The sequence below is a fragment of the Phaseolus vulgaris genome, chromosome 7, assembly GCF_051622355.1.
Source record: "Phaseolus vulgaris cultivar YP4 chromosome 7, ASM5162235v1, whole genome shotgun sequence".
Taxonomy (NCBI): domain Eukaryota; kingdom Viridiplantae; phylum Streptophyta; class Magnoliopsida; order Fabales; family Fabaceae; genus Phaseolus; species Phaseolus vulgaris.
This window is the reverse complement of record NC_143504.1, coordinates 57,589,290-57,610,730: the sequence shown is the minus strand read 5'-3', so window position 1 is coordinate 57,610,730 and position 21,441 is coordinate 57,589,290. Positions and strand designations below refer to the sequence as shown.

Genomic DNA, 21,441 nt, shown 5'->3' with positions numbered 1-21,441 from the left:
ATGAGAAGGAACACGCATACTTAACTAGGCATTGCGCGGGAAAACAAACAAACCACAACGAACTCTTATTCGTGGACTCTCCCTCTCTCGCAACTGCAACTATCACAGTGTCACTGCACTGTGCAAACGATCACTGCGTCGCTCGCATATGAAGAATCAGTAATAAACTCGTTCGTTCCTTCGTTAATCCATCGATCGAAAACCCTAGGCTCTTTCTTTTTCTCTTCACGTCGTTTAACTCAACTCAATTCGATTTCGCGAAGAAATTAGAAAGAAATGGTTTGCAACTACGTTTGCATGAATCTCGCACTCGTTGTCTTCTCGGCAACTTTGATTTCTTGGTGCTTCGCATTTACGGATCCCGCTGACGGTAATTTAAAGATCTGTTCTATTGTTCTTGATTATTCTTGTACAGTTCTAGACTAATCTTTCACTCACAATTATTGAAATTGATTAAATAGCTTTGTGATATGCATTTGCATTGTCTTTGAATCTCATCAGTTTCATGTTCACATTGAAGAAAAAATATGTGGTTAGGATTCTATTTTGACAGAATAACCAAAACAGTAGAAGAATGTTTGTTTTTGTTTAATTCATATAGAGTTGAAGGAGACGGGACAGATTTAGATAGACAGAAATAAAAACTATTTGCTTCGTAATCAATCTCATTGCAATTGATCTCGTTTTTGTACAGCTCACAATTTACATGAGATTCTGATACTAAACTGTATATTTTCTGTAATTCTTTTCATAAACAGTCGCAGCTCTTCAGGATCTGTACACGACCTTGAACAACCCTCTGGCGCTGAAAGGATGGGACGGTAATGATCCTTGTGAGGAATCTTGGACGGGAGTAGCATGTTCTGGATCATCAGTTATACACCTGTAATGCAATGACTCTGTTGTTACACTAGTATTCATATTATAAAGCCACTAATAAATAAACCTATTATACATGCTCTCTTCTTCATGCAGCAAAATTCAAGGATTAAACCTTACCGGGTATCTTGGAAGCTTCCTCGAGAATCTACAAAACTTAAAGCAACTGTAAGTAACTGTATAGCTTTAAGTTCTTATGTGGATGGTAAGATCAGCGATTTACTTACATCCAAATTATTGTGGTTTCTGTAGTGATGTCAGTTTTAACAACATACTCGGTGAAATCCCTCAGGGTTTACCTCCGAATGCCACACATATGTAAGACTACTATTCTTTTCTTTTTGCAGCTTCGTGACTGTTCTTTGCTTGCTGTTTAAGTACATTTACACCTGTATCTTCGGCAGTGGGTTTTCCTGACAATTTTTTCCTATTTCAGAAATATGGCTTGCAATTATTTCAGCCAAAATATCCCCCATTCGTTGTCAACAATGACAAAACTAAGACACCTGTGAGTTACCTTAGTATTGATTTTAGTCCAAACTTGGTAGAGGACATAATAGAAATATGGAGTGCTATTAACCAGTATATCCCTCGTATCTGTTGATTATGACAGTGTTATGAGTTTTACAAATGGCTGTGAAATCATCATACTAGTTGTCTTGCAGGAATTTAAGCCACAATTTCTTGTATGGACCCATTGGCAATGTGTTTACTGGCTTAGATAATCTCAAAGAAATGTATGTTTTCTTCCCCAGTCTTTTGCTATTGCATTTTAATTAAAATGAAAGGAATCGATGATCCAATTAGTCTGCTTAAAACCTGATATATATTACTAATCTCGTATATTATGTAATAGACGATGAAGCCAACTTAAACCTCAATTTTTTATAACTTATTTAAATGTCGATTTTGAATAACTTACAAGGGAAAGAGAAGAGTGTGTAGCATATATAGACTAAATTAAAAATAAATAAAGAAACTAACCAAAAGACATGACACGGGGCCTTTTAATCGTTCCCCTTTTGTTGAAAGGCAAGAATAAAGAGTAAGGCGCTTTTTTTTTTTCGCGTTCTTAGGTTAGCTGAAGTAAAGCTTATTATGAAATTAGATTAGTCCAGAGAAAGTGAGGCCACAAATTGTAGATGTTTTGACTATATTGGTTAGATATCAATCTGTCAAGTCACAAAGGATGATTTCTTACCATCAGGGACCTTTCGTACAATAATTTCACCGGTGATCTGCCAAGTTCATTTGGTTCCTTGACAACCCTGGATAGATTGTAAGTTTCAGCTTTCTTACACCCGTATCATGTTACCTAAACATCATAAGTATTTATAGTTCATCTCATACTTAGACAGGGCTTTTTTTATGTAGGGTCATTTTTTTTTCTCTATACATCAGGGTCATGTTGGTTTCATCTGTGTAGCTTGGTGCTTATTTGCAGATTCCTGCAGAATAACAGATTCACCGGATCAGTCACCTACCTGGCTCAGCTTCCACTCATTGATTTGTAGATTATCTCTAAACACTTTTCGTATTGTAGGATTACAGCTCTATTGTTCTCTAATTTGTCTATTTTGTCAGGAACATTCAAGACAATCTGTTTAGCGGCCTTCTTCCACAGCATTTTCAGTCCATACCAAACTTATGGTTAGTAAAAATAACTATTACTAGTTTTAATCGCCTTCAGTTTCCTTACTGGATATGAAATAATGGACACAAATCGGAAAGTAACATTCCACCTCTTAATTAGGATTGGAGGGAATAAGTTCCAAAGAGTGGACGACTCTCCTCCCTGGGCATTTCCTTTGGACAACGTACCCCTTGAGCAAAACACTAGTCGCCCACCCATAACTCAGGCAAACGCCATTGAGAACTACGCTCCTATTAGAGTAAGGAAACAAAAGAAGAAACGTATCGGTCCCGGAGGAATAGCTTTTATGGTCGGTACAGGAACATTGTTGGCAACAGGTTTCGCTCTTTTCATTGCGATCCGTTTGAATAAGCGTTATACAAAGAGACTGGAGAACTATGAAAGCGACCATAGTTCATTTTCTTCTAATCCAATCAGTGCAACCAAAGGTATCTTATACAGAGCATATCACTGAATCACCTCCTAATAACGTTAACATGATCTCAAAATAACATTGCTCATTCCAAACAGATTTAACACTAAAATGATTGAATATACAATAAGATTGGTAGAAGGGAGTGAGTGTAAAGAGATACTAAACATGTATTGCCAAATTTCACTCAATTTCTTTATCTTTCAGGAGTCCTTTCTCTTTCATTTGTCAGGATGCCATTCCATTTACTAGTTCTGTAAATCCATTTCCATCTTTGATCTTCCCTTTCTTTTTCTCCCCATTTTTCAGAAGATTCTACTACGGCAATCGATGAGAGCCTGCAAATCCCACCTTACAATGCTGCATCCCTTTTGGGTCCAAGGCGATTAACTTCCCAAACCCATAAAAGGACTGGGGAAACATCAAGAAAAAGTTTTTCCGGAAGAGACAGATTCAATGGAAGGACAAAGGTTTATACAGTAGCGGAGGTTCAGGTGGTTACAAACAGTTTCCATGAAGACAACCTTCTGGGAGAAGGATCCCTTGGTCCTGTTTACAGAGCTGAATTTCCAGATAATAAGGTACCTTATAAACCGTAAATAACGTTGATTTTAAAACCGTTATTTCAATTTATAGTATAATTTCATTCTTCTTTTTAAAAGGTTTTAGCCGTGAAGAATATCAACATGGCGGGCATGTCTTTCAGTGAAGAAGAAAAGTTCTTAGATGTCGTGTGCACGGCTTCCCGTTTGAAGCACCCTAACATTGTTTCACTTAAAGGCTACTGTTTGGAGCATGGACAACATCTTCTTGTCTTTGACTATGTCAGAAATTTAACTCTAGATGATGCTCTTCATAATACAGCATACAAACCTTTATCGTGGGGCGCACGTCTCCAGATCGCTCTAGGCGTTGGTCAGGCCCTGGAGTAAGTTCCATGTTGCTACTCAGAATTATTTTTCGTTAAATATGAAGTACAATCATGTCTCAACTCTCAACCGTGACATACACTTATGTTTGCAGCTATTTGCACTCGACGTTCTCCCCTCCTGTCGTCCATGGCAAATTAAAGGCTACCAATGTTCTTCTGGACGAAAACCTCATGCCTCGTGTTACTGACTCTGGCTTGGCTATTCTGAGACCACTGACAAGCAATAAAGTCAAAAACCGGGTATCTTTCTACAACAAAAATCGGCATACTGTTTAAATAGGCTACTTATTGCTGTCAAGATTCTAGTGGCTGAAGTTATATTATACACCCGCGATAAGGCAACTGTCTGCAATGCAATATCAAGAAACATTAATTTTACACCTGAAGTATTTAAAATATAGCTTGTGATAGACAACAGTTGCATTAAGTCAAAGTTCATAATTGGTTTTTGCTTTTGGATGATTTATCATGAAAATAAATGACCGAAATAAAATCTGGTTTGCCAGAAAGAGAAAAAAATAAAATCATAAAATATTTTTCCATAAGTTAAATGAAATTTTTTAAAAGGTCTATATGTAACCTTTTGCAGATAACTTATAAATAAACTAATTTAATTTTGTTGAAGTTGTCCAGAGAGGTAAAAAATATGCTTTTGCACTTTCTAGTAAAGCTTAAATCTACTTGAATTTATAAAGTTATAGTTGCAAAATGAACTATAACCTTGATATTAATTTTAGTATGTCATTGACATAGATTCACTGATTAATTTATTGACTGAAGAAAACAGGCTTCCGAAATTGATATTAGAGATACAGGATACAGTTCCCCTGACCATGACCAACAGGGAATTGGCAGCACGAAGAGCGACATCTTTGCCTTTGGAGTGTTGCTTCTTGAACTATTAACAGGAAGAAAACCTTTCGATGGGTATACCTTTCTCTATAACCTTATGCCATTTCATTTATTTGTTTAAGGTTTGCTGAATGATAACCTTTGTTTTCCATGCAACACAGTTCCAGGCCTAGGGAAGAGCACTATCTGGCAAAGTGGGCTTCATCAAGGCTTCATGATAGTGACAATTTGGAACAGATGGTGGATCCAGCAATCAAACGGACATTTTCATCCAAGGCTCTTTCTCGTTATGCTGATATCATCTCCCTCTGCATTCAGGTATTACCGTATTAGCATTCATATATGCAAAAAATTTGACAATCATTAATTTCTATACACTAATTACATGATAACTACGTAGTTGTTAGGTGATTATATGGGATAATGGATTGTGAATACATCATGACTCTATAGATATAGATAGAGTTTATTACAAAATTAAAACTTGAATTTACTCATGATTGTGTGTCGCCATTTTGGTTCTTCATATTATGTTCACTCTTTTTTCTGGGGGTTGCAATAAATTTACGTGCCTCTTATGCAGCCCGTAAAGGAATTTCGACCTCCAATGTCTGAAATCGTGAACAATCTAGTATCATTTTCTCGAAAGCTTGTTTCAAAGAGTGGTGCAGCAGATGGAACAGAACTTGATCCACTTGAAATTGAAAGGTCTTTTCACACAACCAGCTCCCGCTTTAACGGTTCACCCGCTCTGAGCTATGTATCCGCCTGATGTGTAAACTGGTTTAACTCCATTTCTGCTCTTTTTTTGCATCGCCTTTGGCTTCTAAGGCACAATTTTAGTTCCTTCAATGCATGAATTAGCTGGAATCTCACCTCTGAAAAGCTTTATGTTGTTTTAGTCATTACCGTTAGAACCATTTGCTTAATTAGTGTAACTGGTTATTTTTTATCAATTATTTATTATTAGGTTATTTTTTATATAAAAATTTAGATAACAAAATATCACTAAAATATAAAAACCAGGGACTACTACTTTTTTATTGCAATTAAATAATATCAGTTTCAGACGCTCAATCTCGACACATTTTCATTTGTTCTTTTTGAAGAAGACTAATTAGTATAGTCAAGATGGATTATATTTTGAATCTTGAGTTCTGTTAATGGCACACCCTCTTTGCTATTTGAATCTCCATATTCATACATGAATAAATATTTTTATATTTTTATATTTTTTCAACAAACTTAAGGAATTTTTATAATATGATTTGAAACTCTGTGCAGGATATTAAAGTTTTAAACTACATTTAGAATAAAAGTTTGGCATAAGGTAGCTGGAGGATTATTTTAACGGGTTTTCTCCTCTCTTCTTTTCATTCTAGGTTTCATTGCTCCCACATTACTTTAAAAATCTTAAAAGAGTCAAATCATAATTAATATTTTATTTGATTGTTAAGAGAAAATTATGAAGACATAAATATATTATTTTACTATTATGACTTAGGTTCTTAAATTTTATATTAAGTCATTATACTTCAATTGAGAGATTTTATAAAACTCGAGTTTTAAATTTATGACTATTTAGAATATGATTTTGTAAAATGTGAACTAAGCACAAATGAATGTACATTTCCTTATATTATAATTATATTTTCATGTGCTTTAATAGTATTATAATGATTAAAAAGAAAGACAAATGTAGCTTAATTAAACATGCTAATCAAAATTTAGTTAACATATTAGATTAAGAAAAATTATCTAAATTTTTTATGACAAAGTTGATTAAATTATGTTGTAAAATTAATTGCAAATTTGATTTATAAATTGTTCACTTTATACTATTAAGTTGATTCTTTCACTTAATAATAAATTGATAAAATTTGTTAGGTCTCTAATTATTTTAAAAAAAATAAGTAGGATTAAAATACATGACCGAATACATTATTTAATATATAATATGTAGCATAAAATTAAATTGTCGTGTAATTTCTTAAAGAATAATCAAGTTTAGTGGTTATATACTATTCCCTTTGCTAAAAGGACATGGGTTTGAACTCCTTTAATGACTCGAGTTTATGAGAAAAAAATAATTTAACCTTTTTTCGTTTAAAAATAGAATTTCACTAATCGACTTTAGCTTTCACTAAAAGTGTTAGAATTTAAAAACTTTTTAAATTTTTATTATAATTTTTTTCTTCTTATTTTGCTCACCTAGAAAGTCAATTTTCCTTCATCCAATGCTTTATTTTGATTTCAGGTACATTTCATTTGATTCAGAAACACACTTAAAAAATTGCGAAATATTGAGGCATGTCCATTGCCCAAATATAGAGGCACGCAGGTCGTCCTACTGAATCAACTCAACTCATGCATAATTGAATAAAGGAAGTTAGAATGGACAAATTGAATAATTGCATAAATCAAGGAAGAAAATGGCATCAAGAAGCAGCAGATACCCTTTAGTCTGTCGCCTTGTGCTAGTTGTTTTAACTTGTTCAGTTTCCTGCATATTCCTCGCACACAAATTATTCCTTGTCTTCAATGACATGGCTCCACATCAACTGATATTTCCCAATATTATTCACTAATGATTTTGATAGTAGTGAATCAGATATTTCGCATCATTCTCCAAACTTTTTAGTGGTCACAAAGACTACTAACAACTCTATCATATCATATCATATCCATACTTGAAATTCAAAACTAATACTAATAATAATAATAAGCCACAAAAACTGCATCCACTGATATCTTGTAAAATCAATATGGCACAACAGCAGAATAAAGTTCCTCATTCAGTAAGAATTATCAGCGCATGGCATTGTCAAAGCACTGTTCTTCATCAGAAATGAACAGGTAAAGTGAAATTTTCCTAAAGTTATTTTGGCCAGCCACTGTCCACCTAAAAAGCTTGATCATCATGGAAGTAAATTCCTCTTCCTCATGCTCCAAGGCCACTAGTCAAAATAGCGTTGATCTCTCCAATTATATTAACTGGTCTTCCATCAAACATCGATGAAAGTGTACTCTCACATAGTTTTTTCAACTCCTTTGTTTTTGCCACAGCCGAATCCTGAAATCACTTAACAGTTAATTTCACTTCAAGACCGGGGAAATAACATATTTTTGTCCGCATGAGTATCAAACAACAAAAATAAGGAGAATGGAGAGAAATATGTGTTTTAATTTGTATTGCTTATTATAAAGGTAAAAATATGAACATGTTACTATTTACCAGAATAAAGTGTACATAGTAATAAACTACTGTAGGGATTAAATATCACTTCTTCTGCAACAAAAACAACAGGGACACAAGAGAAAGTGATAGAGCGAGAGAGAAGGTAGTGTTTATCCTGAAAATTTGAAAATCATTTGAACACTAAAAGATTCTCCCCCCTCATAAATAACTAGCACACATAGGTATAACTTACTTGCTTGGACCATGAAGAAGATAGAGAATTTTGCAGTTCCATCCGTTTAGTAGCCAAGTCCTTCAACCCCTCCCTCAACTTGACTTCATGATGTTTCTTTTCCTCCAATGAATTGACCAGTCTGTCTAGAAATCTGAAATTTGGCCCAACACCACAATCAATTAACACAGATCAGATCATATACAACAGGAATACTATTAAAGAAATAGCTAAAATAAAGCATTTGACACAAGGTTATCAAATCTGTAAACTCAACTCGCAAATAGTTTACTTCACATGAAAAAAAATAAAAATTCCAGCATATATGCATTGCCTTAATCTCCCCCAATTTAAAAAAAAATCCCAATTAAAAATTTCCCCGGTCTGCTGCCTTAATCTCCCTAATTAAAACAAAATTTCCCCAATCTGTTACCCTAGTCTTCCCAATTAAATCAAATTTCTTCAATTAAAACATTTCCCCAATTTGGCTGCCCTAATATCCCTGATTAGAAAACAATCTCTCGCAGCAACCAATAATGCACCAGCACCAAGAGTCCCTACACCCTAATACCAGACGACCACCGCATGGTCGGAACTCAGCGACCACCGCATGACCATTGCATGATCAAAATTGAGACAAAGGTGGGAACGGATGCATGAAGACCATGAACAAAGGTGAGGCAAGCCACCACAAACAGAGGTGAGGCGAGCAACCACAAACAACGACGAGGTGATCACGAACGCAATGAACAACCACAACGCATTGACCTCAACCAAAGTGTGTTTTGGGTTTAAAAAGAATCCCTCTGGACTCACCAACTCGGTCACAAACTCGTGAATTTACAGCCAGTCCATCGAGTTTGCTGCAGCAAAAATGAGTTTGCTTGCAAGTTAACTCATCCAGGGTAAGTGGAAACGTAGACTTGGACAAGTTAACGAGTTAACTCATGAGTTTGATACACACTAAACGCTGTTAGTATACTTAATGTGGTTTTTTTGAGTAACTTCCAAAATCTAACAAGCATGAGTCATTCACTCCATACATTTTAGCATTTTGAAAATTGTAGAAAATAGAAAATCATGCATTAACATGCCATCCGGAACTTTAGTCTTTCAAGTTACATAGTAATATAGAAATAGACAAAACGAAATTCACCAAAAAAAAAATCATCTTAGTACACTACATAATAAATCAATGTTATGCAGGCAAAATATTCCAAACTTCAAAACAAATTATATCCAGTCCAACTATGGCACAACTTGAATAATTATGTTTGGTTTTTGTTTGAAACATAAATCAGTTGTTTTCAGTACATAAACTTGTAGTTCCACATATTAGTTGATATTTTTCAAAGGACAATTCCAACCCATCTAATAATCATAGAAACGCAAATGTGAGAATACATCCCACATAAAGCAGTACCTTTTGGAGTTGAGAATCATAATCAGATCCCTCGTCTTCCTATTTGTCAGCAATGAAATTGCCAAAGAAATATCACTTTGCATTGTTTCTATTGCATCAGCTGCGTACTGCTGTAGTACAAAGGGAGCAACTGCCTGGACTTGATTTTGCAAGGACAAAGTTTCATCATTCCTGAATTCGACCAAACGTTGATTTAAAAAGGATTTCACCTGATGTCATACACAATAATTACAAATTTAAGATTTAATTTGATAATAAGAATGACATCATATAATAAATTCATACAGAGCAGGTAACTGTTTACAAGCAAGAAAAATAACATAAAAACAAAATTTGCTATAATTACGTTTCTTTCTCTATATTATTATTGAAAATTATAATATCAAAATCAAGAACTTAACCAAGTAAAGACAGTAAATTAGCATAGATATTATATACCTCATATAGATCATCCAGAATCTTATTTCTGCACTCCGTATCTAAAAGTTGGCTCCTTTCTTCCTTGTTTTTTGTCAATTGAGATAGGGCATCTGGAAGAGATGTCTGAGTCTCCAACACTACAGTTGGGGCACCATCATCATCAATGACATCAACCTGAGGAGTATCCACACTAATATCCCAAGATATATCTGCATGTGAGCCTAGTTCTTGGTTTGATACTGTTGGATCAGATCCAATATCAGAGGCATTAATGATTTCATAAGGACCCAATCCATTACCATTATCGTCTGCTTCTTCTACAGTTCCAATGTCCCAATCAATTTGTGAATTCTCCACAGAAATATCCCAGTCAATGTCAGGCACATCAATTGCAGGATTCAATTCATTTTTGCTTCCATAAACATTCACATCACTAATAATCTCAGAGTCAACAGCAACATTTAAAGATGGGGGATTTTCGCGCATATTCTTCAAGTTTTGTATTACATCTCCCAAAGATCTCTGCAGTATCATTTGTCATCATAAATAATGAGTATATTGAACCATGTCAAAAAGAGTTTACTAATGATAACTATAAAATGAATAAGAATTTTTTTTTCTTACATCTTTTTCAGTGTGAGCATCCCTGACAAAATTGGAATAATATTCAATTGCCTGTGAAATGTTGCCATTGTTCACAACATCTAGAATATTGCGAAACGTACTTGGAAGTAATTGTGCTGTCTCCAGAAGTTCTACTCTGACATTTTTCCCCTGCAAAACAATATAAGCATACACCATAAAAATAAATTGCATTCAACACAGCGCAACAATAACGATAAAATTTTATCCCACTATGTGAGGTTGGTTATATGAATGAAATCCCTTTTCGGACTGCTACATAAATTGTTTCTACACAACACAAACACCCAAAAAAATCAAACCTGCAATCCAAGCTCCTGGCAAGCTTCGGCATATTTGGCCGCTGAGAGCGCAGCACTTCTTTTTATATCAGCTTCCTTGCGATCTAGCTCTAACAGCTGCTGCTGAATCTTCTGAACCTGTTTCCTCTGATAAGGGCTTCGCAATGAAAGCAAATACTCAGCAACAAAAAACCAAACCCTTAAGACATGAAAAACCAAAAGATGACAATGCTCACATTTCATAGCTCACATTTTGAATGAGAATCTGCGCAGCCTCACCAAGGAAAACATGATCCTTCTCAAACGACCGCACGATTGCTTCCCAAGCACCCTACCAAATAATAGCAGCCAAAATTAGCGACAAAAAGATTACTTACACGGATTTTTTTTTTTTTGTTATGAGGTTACAGGATCAACCACCGGAGGTAAACTTGCTTGAGCCAAATAGAACACTTAACACAGTTGCATAACTAAAACTGGAACTCATGACCACCAGTGCAATTAGAAGAACTCCATACTAGCTGATCTACATGTTCTATAATATTAATATACATAGTATGAATGATTATAGGGCACATTTCTGTTAAGTGTATCTCACCGCAGCACCTGATAAGCGACCAAATATGTTCCTGCTTTCCGAAGTAGACTTCAAGAGAATATCATATATCTGTTTGGCCTCCAAATATCCAATCCCTGAAAGTAGCATTGCCACTTTTCTCATAACAATTATCTAATTTAACTTAGCCACCAAGAATTAAACATTCATAATTTACAATCACTGAACAAAACCCATTAACACATTTCGGTTAACACGCATAAATTTCGAACCTTCGGAGTCTAGGGTTTGGAAGAGGGGATCAGAGTCTTTGGGGAGGGAAGAAAAATCCTTGGAAATTCGGGCCCTGATCGCCGCCACGCGCTTTCGCCAATCCGCCGGTACTCGCTTGCGATCCACCAACCATTCTGCAAAGGTCGAACATAGAATTCAGCAAACGAGAAAATTAAAATTAAAATTAAAAAAAAAGGGTAAAAGGAAAAGACGAAAGAAATTGGAACCTCCGAGACGAGAGAAAGTGATGTCGATGGGGAGATTGCGAACGTCATCGGAAGATTGCATTGCGAATGAAGAGATCGGAACTCGACGACGACGGAGTGAAAGGGTTGGTCGTTGGGAATTGGGTTTGGAATTTGCAGCGCGCTGTAGTCTACGACGTTCAACACACCACTCCCACCTTCAACTCTTTTCTTACATTTTTCATATTTCATACAAAAATTATCAATGTAATTAATCAAACATCTTAATATTGAAGTTGTTTTAAATATCTCAATAACACAATACCTCTACACCTATTAATAATGTATTAGTATCGGATACACGTATAATGTATAATATATTGACACTACTATAACATTCATAATATATGTACCGGTAAATATCTATTTTAAAAATATTTAATTTCGCTATAATTTTAATACAATTTAAAAAAATAAATATATTATATTTAAAAAATTAAACTTATTATATATATTTTTATTATAATTATAAAATTAAGAAAAAAATCATTTTTAATCAATTATAAAAAATATTTTTTTAAAAAAAATAAAATAAAATATATTTATGCAGGTAAATTTTTATTATTAATTTATATAATTTATAATTATATAATATATAGATTTTTGTTATCATATATTACATGTATATTATATTTTAAAGATTATATATATATTTTTTTTTTTTATTAATAATAAATAAATAGAATAAAAAGATTCAGAGACTTAAAGAATATCATTATTTCGTCTATTTAGATTACTGATGCTAGTTTTATAAATTTTTCTTATATATACATTGTAAATTGTGATAATACATGCGTCACAACCAGCAATATTGGTTTGTTTTGATGTAACTGCTAATTTAATTTGGGCACCAATAAACTTATTTTATTAAGTATAATACTCACTTAAATTTTTAAACACTTATATTTTTATATAATTAAAAAATTAATTATATTTTTTAAAATTAAATATATTTTTTTGTTTAGTACTAAAAGTCAAAATTTGTTTTTTTACTAATTTAAACTTTAAAATATTTATAGCAAAGCATTTTAATAATTTTTTATTATAAATATTGAAGAGACTTAACTATAAACCAATTCATTGATAGCCGACCCTAAAATAGTGTATGTATTAAAACAAAGCAACATGCTTTATAATACTTCACTTATAAAAGTATTGGAAACTTAGTTAGAAAATTATATTTTAGTAGATTAAAAAAAATAAGAATTAAAATATGTTCTTATTGTGTTGGAGATAATTAATTTCTTCTTCTTTTCCTTTTGGCTTCTAGTTCTTTTGTTGATTAATTTTTTGTTATTGGATCAACTAGTTTGGATTCTTTGTTACTTGGGTTTAAGCTTTTTATCAATTATTGAATTTGGATTATCACTTAACTATTGTATATTTGTTAACTCTCAGTTACTAGAATAGACATTTTATTCACCACATACGACCTATTTATAATATTAATGGTTGAACTTTTACTTTTCATATATTATCTTTATTAAATATATTTTTAATATTATCTGAAAATTTTCTCCTTAACAAATAAAAAATAATTTATTTATTTATTTAATTGTATAAATAATTGAATAATTTCTTTATTTTAAAATGATTAAATAATTTCTTTATTTTAAAATGATTAAATAATTTCTTTATTTTTACAAAACTATATATATATATATATTAAATTATTGTATATTTTAATTATTTATTTATAAAAATAAAATTTTAGTTATTTTAGTTATTTTAATAACAAAAATGTGAAGGTTATCACTAATAAAAATAATATTTTTTTATCATTAAAGTATAAAAGAATGACGAAAAAATTTATATTAACAAAATAAAAAATCACTTCTTTTATTTAATACTAGCGGGAACAAAGACATTTTTTATTTCTATTTCTTTAGTACTTTTTTTTATTTTTCAAAAATAATTTCTCTTAATAACATTAAAATGAGAAGTTAAAAAGTATATCGTTAAAGAGTAGTGTGTATTCGCATTTTTTATTTCTCTTTTTTTAGTATTTTTTATTCTTCAAAAACAATTTATCTTAATAACATTAAAATGAGAAGTTAAAGAGTGGGTTAATAAAATAGTGGAGAACGGTAATTAAAAGTTACATATGGTAAAGAGAATGAATGAATTTTTCAAAATTTAAAATTCAAAATTATTATTTGAATTCAAAACCGTCTCTCAAAATAGAAAATAATTAAATAGAATTTGAGTTTCATATTTTTTTTATAATTTTTAATATTTTATTAATTATGGGTAAAAATATATGTATTTGGTAATAGTTAAAATTTATTTAAAACTACAAACTCAACCGAAAAAATAATTAAATAGAATTTGAGTTTCATATTTTTTTTAATAATTTTTAATATTTTATCAATTATAGAAATTAAACCAATATTTTTCATTAGGTCTATAAAATCAAATTGGAAGTAACTTTTCCGTAAAATATGCGGAAATATATGCTCTGTAGGATTTCATTTAAATCCATAAAATTGTTACCAAAAAGGGTCTTATGATAACTTTCATCATGTACCTTTGTCTCCTCTTGTTGAGTTCTTCTTATCGCTCTAGTCACATGTTTCAATCACAATTTCAGAAGACAAATTAGTGTTTTACAAATTGAAATGCATATAAAGAGAATTACCTATTGTTGTGATGAAGCGCGCAACTTTTGAGTCTTTTTGTTCCCTCTAGTCACAAACTTCAATTACAATTTCATGAAACAAATGTCAAATTAGGGTTTCAGAAAGATTAATCAAAGAAATGAAAGTATGATTTTAGATGAAAGTGAAAAGGAAAGAGAAAAGAAAGTGAGAAGTATGGTAAAAAAAAAATGTGTTATGTGTAGTGGAGAGAGAAAGTGGGAAGTAGGTACCTATATAGGAGAGAGAAAGTGAGAATGTGTTATGTGTAGTGGAGAATCATAAAATCGGTTTCTTAAACCATTTTTAAAATTCTACAATTTTAATAAAAAAAGAATATCAGTTTAAATCAGAAAAGTAACGTACCAAATATTCACTCTCCTGCTAGAGTGGTCCACAAAATATTACAAATATCTTTAACTTTTTTATTTAATAGAGAAGAAGATCTTTAAATCAGAAAAATAAGTAATCAATCTCTCCACTCTCCAGTTAAATAATAACAAATAAAATAAATTAAAAAATTATTTTATTAATTTTTGAAATTATAAAATGTCTAAATAACCAAAATAAATTAATACAATAAATTATTAAGTAAAGATAAAATGAAAAAAAAATTAAGAGCAGTTAAGAGGAGAATAAGAAATGACACCATGACCATAATACAATAATAAAATTAAATATTAATATAAGGATAAAATAGGAAAAAAAAGTAGTTAAGAGGGGAATCCCCTTTATATATAGGTATAGATAAAATATTTAATTTAATTAAAAATAAAAATTTGTATTTTTTAATTCATTATCTTTGAAATAATTTAATTAGATTTTTATTTTTTAAATTTGGTTGAACTTAATTCTTCTTTTGGAATTAATATTTATAAGTATCTGGAAAAAATAGACTTGACTGTTCTTTTAATTTTAAAACAGATATTAATTTCTCTTAAGTTTTTAATAAAATAATAATAGTTATAACAATACTTTCTATTATATTTTTATTTATTTTATTTATTCTTTTAATAAAATAACAATTACATTCTTCCACAGTTTAAAAAGACACTAATATCTTTTTATGTTTTTAATAAAATAATACTTATCATTTTCATATTTTTAATATAGAGTCACTTACTTTCCAATATTTTATTTCAAATGAAAACATTAACAAAAATTTAATTCAAAACTTAAAGTTTAAAAGTATAAAATTAAATATTTTTAATAAGTAAAAATTGAATGATTTGATTATGAAAAAAAAATACATTCACCCCTTCTAATAATATTTAAAATAAGCATTTACATAATTTATATAATTAATAAAATAGTATTTATATTCTTTATTTTATTTTAATTTATACTTATAATTCTTAATAACATTTTTATACTTATAATAAAATCATATATAAATATAATGATAAGTTAGCAAATTTAATTATAAATTTTATACGTGAAAAAATATAACTTTTTATACTTAGAAGTTTAATGACAATGTTAAACGTGCGAGATTATAAAACCATACCCCTTTTCTAAAAAATACCAATTTTAATATCTAATAATTTTATTCAGTATTGATAAGTATGTTTAAATTCATTTTTTTTTCTTATGTAATCATAATAGTTGAAAATTGGTTTATAAATTAAAATAAACTAACGGAAAAGTTGAGTTTGCAAACAAGGTCATCCTCTTGGAGTTTAAAAAGAGACTTAAGAAGAGATTGGGTAGTGCAAAGGGGAAATGGGTAGAAGAGCTTCCTGAAGTCCTATGGGCCTACAGGTACACTCCACATTCGGCCACAGGGGAAACTCCCTATAACCTTACACATGGAATAGACGTTGTTACCTGTTGAGGTCAGGGAGCGGACTATCTGACGAGAGCTTGATAATCTCAAGCTCAATGAGGAGTACTTAAAAACTGAGCTAGATTTACTCCAGGAAATGCGTGACAAACCAAAAGTACGGGAAGAAGCGTGTAAACAAAGGGCAGCAAGAAGATACAACTCTAAAACCAAGTTGCGCTCGTTCCAAGAAGGGGATCTTGTATGGAGAATGAGAGGAGAATCTCGTAAGCCGACAACTGAAGGCAAATTCAGCTCAAATTGGGAAGGACCTTTCAAGATAAAGGAAAACTTAAGCAACGGGGCTTATGTTACAACACCTGGATGGTCGAGAAGTTCCAAGAACGTGGAATGCAAATCATCTCAAAATGTATTTTAGTTGATATGTAATAGACGATGTACTTTTTCCTACTCTCGGTTTTTTTTCCTATGAATAGGGTTTTTGGCCGAAGTAGGTTTTAACGAGGCATCACGTTAATGAAAACAGACTTAGTCTGCGTAAATACACACAGTGATCGTATTTGCTTCTCATGTACTTCTGATCCTTCATGAACTTATCAAATCGTTTGTACCACTGTCTCGGAGATTGTTTCAGTCCGTATAACGATTTGCTAAGTTTACAAACCCAATCTTCTTTACCAGCAACCTTGTATCCTTCTGGATGAGTCATATAGATTTCCTCCTTCAAATCACCGTGTAAGAACGCGGTCTTTACATCAAGTTGAGCTAGCTCCAAATTCAACTGTGCTACCAAGGCCAATAAAACCCAAATGGAGTAATGTTTAACAACTGGAGAAAATACCTCATTACAATCAATTTCTTCCCTCCCAGCAAAGCCTTTAGCAACCAATCTTGCCTTGTAGCGAATATCTTCTTTATTAGGAAATTCTTCTTTCTTTGCAAATACCCATTTGCACCCAATTGTCTTCTTACTTTTTGGTAATTTGCCAGCTTCCACGTCTTGTTCTTCTTTAAAGACTGTATCTCCTCTTCCTTTGTACTTGTCCAATTACCACTCTCTGAACTCATAATGGCTTCTGGGTAAGTGGATAGAATGTCATCAACAACTTTAAGTGCATAGGCAACCATATCCATGAAACGAACAGGCTTCTGAATATCTCGTCTTTGTCTTCTAACTGCAATTGACGCTGATTATTGTTGAGATTCTTGGGTAGGAACTGTTGGGTTCAATAGTGTCAAAGTTCAAGGAGGGGTGAATTGAGCTTTTAAAAATTTCAAACAAATTTAGATTTATTACAGGTCAGAGACAAATAAATCGATTTATTTGACAATAAATAGATTTATTTTCATACTGCTTATGTATTAAGACAGTTATACCAATTAAGTGATTTTTTATATTAAGCAGATTGATTGGCAGGCGCTACGTTCACATCAATTCATTTTTGCTTCCATAAACATTCACATCACTAATAATCTCAGAGTCAACAGCAACATTTAAAGATGGGGGATTTTCACGCATATTCTTCAAGTTTTGTATTACATTTGCCAAAGATCTCTGCAGTATCATTTGTCATCATAAATAATGAGTATACTGAACCATGTCAAAAAGAGTTTACTAATGATAAAATATTGTATACAATAAATACATATAATTTGATAATTATTATTTTCTTAATAGAACCGTAGAACAGGCCTTAATACCTTCAGGACAATAAATCTTGTTTCCAAAAAATTGGGTATAAGAGTCTATTGGAAGGTAAAGCTTTGGTTTCCAGTTTGAGCTAGCCGTAGTGCTAACAAATACATGTGTGTTTGTTGGAGTCGCATTTAAATGAAGAGGCGCACCTCCATTTGTAATAAAATCTCAATTATGTCATAATATATAGATTCAGAGTGTTTCCTTGATGTTTTGTTTGGAAGCCTTCCATAAATATTACATCACTTCATGTATAGGAAATATATATGGAGTTTCTCTCCCCAAATTACCTAATCATGAGATTCTATAATTATTAAATTAATTGCATATAATTGGGTATAATATCGTACAATATTGCATACAATAATTGCATATAATTTGATAATTATTATTTCCTTAATAGAATTGTAGAACAAACCCTAATACCTCCATTACAATAAATCTCGTATCCGAAAAATTGGGTATAAGAGTCTGTTGGAAGGTAAAGCTTTGGTTTTCAATTTGAGCTAGCCGTAGTGCTAACAAATACATGTGTGTTTGTTGGAGTCGCATTTAAATGAAGAGGCGCACCTCCATTTGTAATAAAATCAATTATGTCATAACATATAGATTTAGGAGTGTTTCCTTAATGTTTTGCTTGGAAGTCTTCTATAAATATTTCATCGTAGTGTCTTTTATCAAAACGATACACAGCACAAGACATATCATACTCCTTAGTCCCGTACTTCACTTTGGCTAACTTCTTTCCTTCCAGCACGTTTATGCGGTGGATTTTAGTAAACAAATCTTTAGCCTCAGTCAGATTATCTCCCGATAAAGGTTGTGGGAATTTTGAAGAACAACCTCTAAATGAATCATTTTGTTCATGGATTGACATATTTTAAACCAACTTTCCACAAGTATCCTACCAGAAAATCATTAAAATCAAATCAGTAAATTTTTGAATCATCTTTGTCCGTGCTAAAAAAAAAGTTTCAATTTCTGAATACGGGTGTTGCAGTGTTTGATTTATTTATCTTAGAATAGACATCCGTTTGACCTAAAATTGGTTTCATTTGATCAAATATTGTGTTGAGATTCTCACATAAACATTTCATACACAAAAATGTTTCTAGATGAAGTTTCACAAATTTTGGAAGTTTCAATGTCTGTTTTATTCTAGATTTTTTGTTTTGTTTTGAAAGTTATGTCCGTTATCCGACTCTCTTTGAGCAAGAATGTTGCGTTCAACATTTTGAAGGAGAAGACAGCGAAAGGTATCATGGGAGCATTGTCTAACATGTACGAGAAGCCATCTGCTCCAAACAAGGAGTTTCTGATTAGAGAATTGGTAAACACAAGGATGAAGGAAGACAGTTCAGTTACTAAGCACATCAATAAAACGAATTCGATCTTAGCCAGACTTATGTCAGTGGGCATTAAGTTCGATGATGAAGTTCAAGCTTTACTACTGTTATGAAGCCAGGACCAATTGGGTTGGGTTGACTAGACACATGTTTAGTGAGTGGGCTTAATCATTGTGTCCCTTTATTATCTCTATTTAAAGAGATCATTGTGCTTGTAATTTTGTACGCAACAGAAAATAAATAAAACCTAATAGTTGCTCGTGTGGATGTAGGTTGTAGTTGGCGACTGAACCACGTTAAATCATGTGTTGTTTATTTTTCTGCAGTTGATTTGTGATTGTGTGTATTGCTTTCGCGTGCATTTTTTCCATCACCAAAAGCCACAATGAGTTGCTTGAAATTACATACACACAACTACAGATGAAAAAAGCAACAAACCTAGATGAAATATATATCAAGCTTTGGGGAAGGTCTTTTCCTTTTGATACGTGGCAAACCAAATGCTTTCAAATTTGTAATACAATAAACTTCTGTACAGTAAAGTAAAATGGTAGTGATTAAATATACATCTTCAGTCATTCAAAATATAAACATATAAGCTTCATAACATTTTTTAAAATGCACCAAGCCTATAGCACTTTGTTTCTCTTAATGTTATTATGATAAAAAACAAAAAAAAATGCATAAACGAATGAATTGTAACAGATAACAAAAAAACAGATTCATTTTGAAAACGATAACAAGAGATATTTGAATAGATGAAACTCAGTCGTTTTGATAACATGATGACTGAGTTGTGATACTGATGCACAAACCAAGGATAGGATATTCATTTAAGAAAAAACATATTCATTTTGTTGTGCAGTAAAGAGTATTTTGGTGAAACATGTGAAAACATTTTTAGAAAACATTGTGCTTGCTCTTATCACATGATTAAGGGTTAAGAGGTAGGTCATGCTGCAAAAAGCTCACTTTAAACAACCTCTAATCTAAACACAAGACAACCTCCTAAAAACAAACTCAAACAACAAAGCAAAATATACAAATGGGTTCATCAAACACATTGTCTTGAAGGGAGCAACATCCATCTTCAACAATAACCACGATTCATTATTCACTATTACATTCAAGCACTTGAAATCACCCATATGAAAATATACTGGAAACATGCGGTTTTTTGATAAAAAGGTTTTAAGAATCAAACTACCTTTTTATCAAAAATTGAGAATTGATTTTCAACTATGTTCATCACATAACCATTTTCGGTTAGATGTCCCATACTCAACAAATTACTTTTCATATCAGGTACATAGAAAACATCATAGATGTACCTGTGATCACCATTCTTCAATGTGATAAGAATTCTCATTTTCCAGTCACTGAAACGAATCTGCCATCATCGAATTTCACTTTTGTACAAAATGAGTCATTCAAATTTACAAACAACTCCTTCTGACCACACATATGATTCGTGCAACTTGTATCTAAATACCAAATATGATTGTTTGGAGTTTCATTTGATGTGGCTGCCATCAGTCCAACATGATCCTCTTCATCTTGTTTGTGATTACTATTTTCTTGAGCACAATTGCCAGCATGATTATCACCTTTTGATTTGCACTCATTTGCATAATGGTCGCATTTATGACAGTTATAACACTCCACATTTTATTTATTATACATGCATCTTTGTCCTCCGCAACCACGTCCTCCGTGCCAAGAGTTATTTGAACTTGGATTGTGATTGGAACTAGTGTTGTTTTGCTCAACGTCTCCATGATTCTGGCCACCACGACCTTTGTTGAACTAGCTACCACCACATCCCCATCCTTTGCCTCGTGAACTATCGTGTTTATGATAGGAGCTACCAATTGAGGTTTGTGCTTCTAAAGCCTGTTCAATTGGTTTTCCAATCTTATTGTCATTCGTCCGATGCTCATGCGTCCGTAGGGAACCAGACAATAACCTTAATGTCATTGGCCTCTTCAATTGCGGCAATAAC

The 21,441-nt window shown here is 32.0% G+C and overlaps 2 protein-coding genes across 3 annotated transcripts; one reads left to right on the top strand and one right to left on the bottom strand.

Moving 5' to 3' along the window:
- The first annotated feature begins 70 nt into the window (after nt 1-70).
- On the top strand, nt 71-5,657 carry SRF2 (STRUBBELIG-receptor family 2). The gene is made up of 16 exons (XM_068638071.2): nt 71-370; nt 759-885; nt 976-1,047; nt 1,132-1,197; nt 1,316-1,387; nt 1,545-1,616; nt 2,087-2,158; nt 2,324-2,389; nt 2,464-2,529; nt 2,633-2,961; nt 3,255-3,526; nt 3,608-3,873; nt 3,969-4,116; nt 4,664-4,803; nt 4,890-5,046; nt 5,312-5,657. Exons 1-16 carry the CDS (start codon nt 277-279, stop codon nt 5,498-5,500), a joined length of 2,208 nt encoding a protein of 735 aa, XP_068494172.1. The 5' UTR covers nt 71-276; the 3' UTR covers nt 5,501-5,657.
- A 1,795-nt stretch (nt 5,658-7,452) lies between these two features.
- On the bottom strand, nt 7,453-12,232 carry LOC137830621 (CDK5RAP3 protein homolog). 2 transcript variants are annotated; one of them, XM_068638069.2, is made up of 10 exons: nt 11,961-12,232; nt 11,733-11,867; nt 11,503-11,597; nt 11,141-11,235; nt 10,926-11,061; nt 10,606-10,755; nt 10,000-10,503; nt 9,562-9,770; nt 8,160-8,292; nt 7,453-7,801 (listed from the first exon to the last, which is right to left on the bottom strand). In XM_068638069.2, exons 1-10 carry the CDS (start codon nt 12,019-12,021, stop codon nt 7,670-7,672), a joined length of 1,650 nt encoding a protein of 549 aa, XP_068494170.1. In that variant the 5' UTR covers nt 12,022-12,232; the 3' UTR covers nt 7,453-7,669. The 2 variants fall into 2 exon arrangements, with proteins under 2 accessions (XP_068494170.1, XP_090160701.1); XM_090304575.1 differs by having other exon boundaries at nt 11,155-11,235; nt 11,961-12,230.
- Nucleotides 12,233-21,441: the final 9,209 nt, after the last annotated feature.

What these genes read in the sequence shown, in the direction of transcription:
- LOC137830621 (XM_068638069.2), bottom strand. Translation starts at nt 12,021, where the DNA reads ATGCAATCTTCCGATGACGTTCGCAATCTCCCCATCGACATCACTTTC. An exon ending in GTCGCTTATCAGGTGCTGCG is followed by an intron (nt 11,236 to 11,502) that starts GTGAGATACACT and finishes ATTATTTGGTAG; the next exon opens with GGTGCTTGGGAAGCAATCGT. An exon ending in TTCTGGATGATCTATATGAG is followed by an intron (nt 9,771 to 9,999) that starts GTATATAATATC and finishes GTATGACATCAG; the next exon opens with GTGAAATCCTTTTTAAATCA.
- SRF2 (XM_068638071.2), top strand. Translation starts at nt 277, where the DNA reads ATGGTTTGCAACTACGTTTGCATGAATCTCGCACTCGTTGTCTTCTCG. An exon ending in ATGACAAAACTAAGACACCT is followed by an intron (nt 1,388 to 1,544) that starts GTGAGTTACCTT and finishes GTTGTCTTGCAG; the next exon opens with GAATTTAAGCCACAATTTCT. An exon ending in TTAGATAATCTCAAAGAAAT is followed by an intron (nt 1,617 to 2,086) that starts GTATGTTTTCTT and finishes TCTTACCATCAG; the next exon opens with GGACCTTTCGTACAATAATT.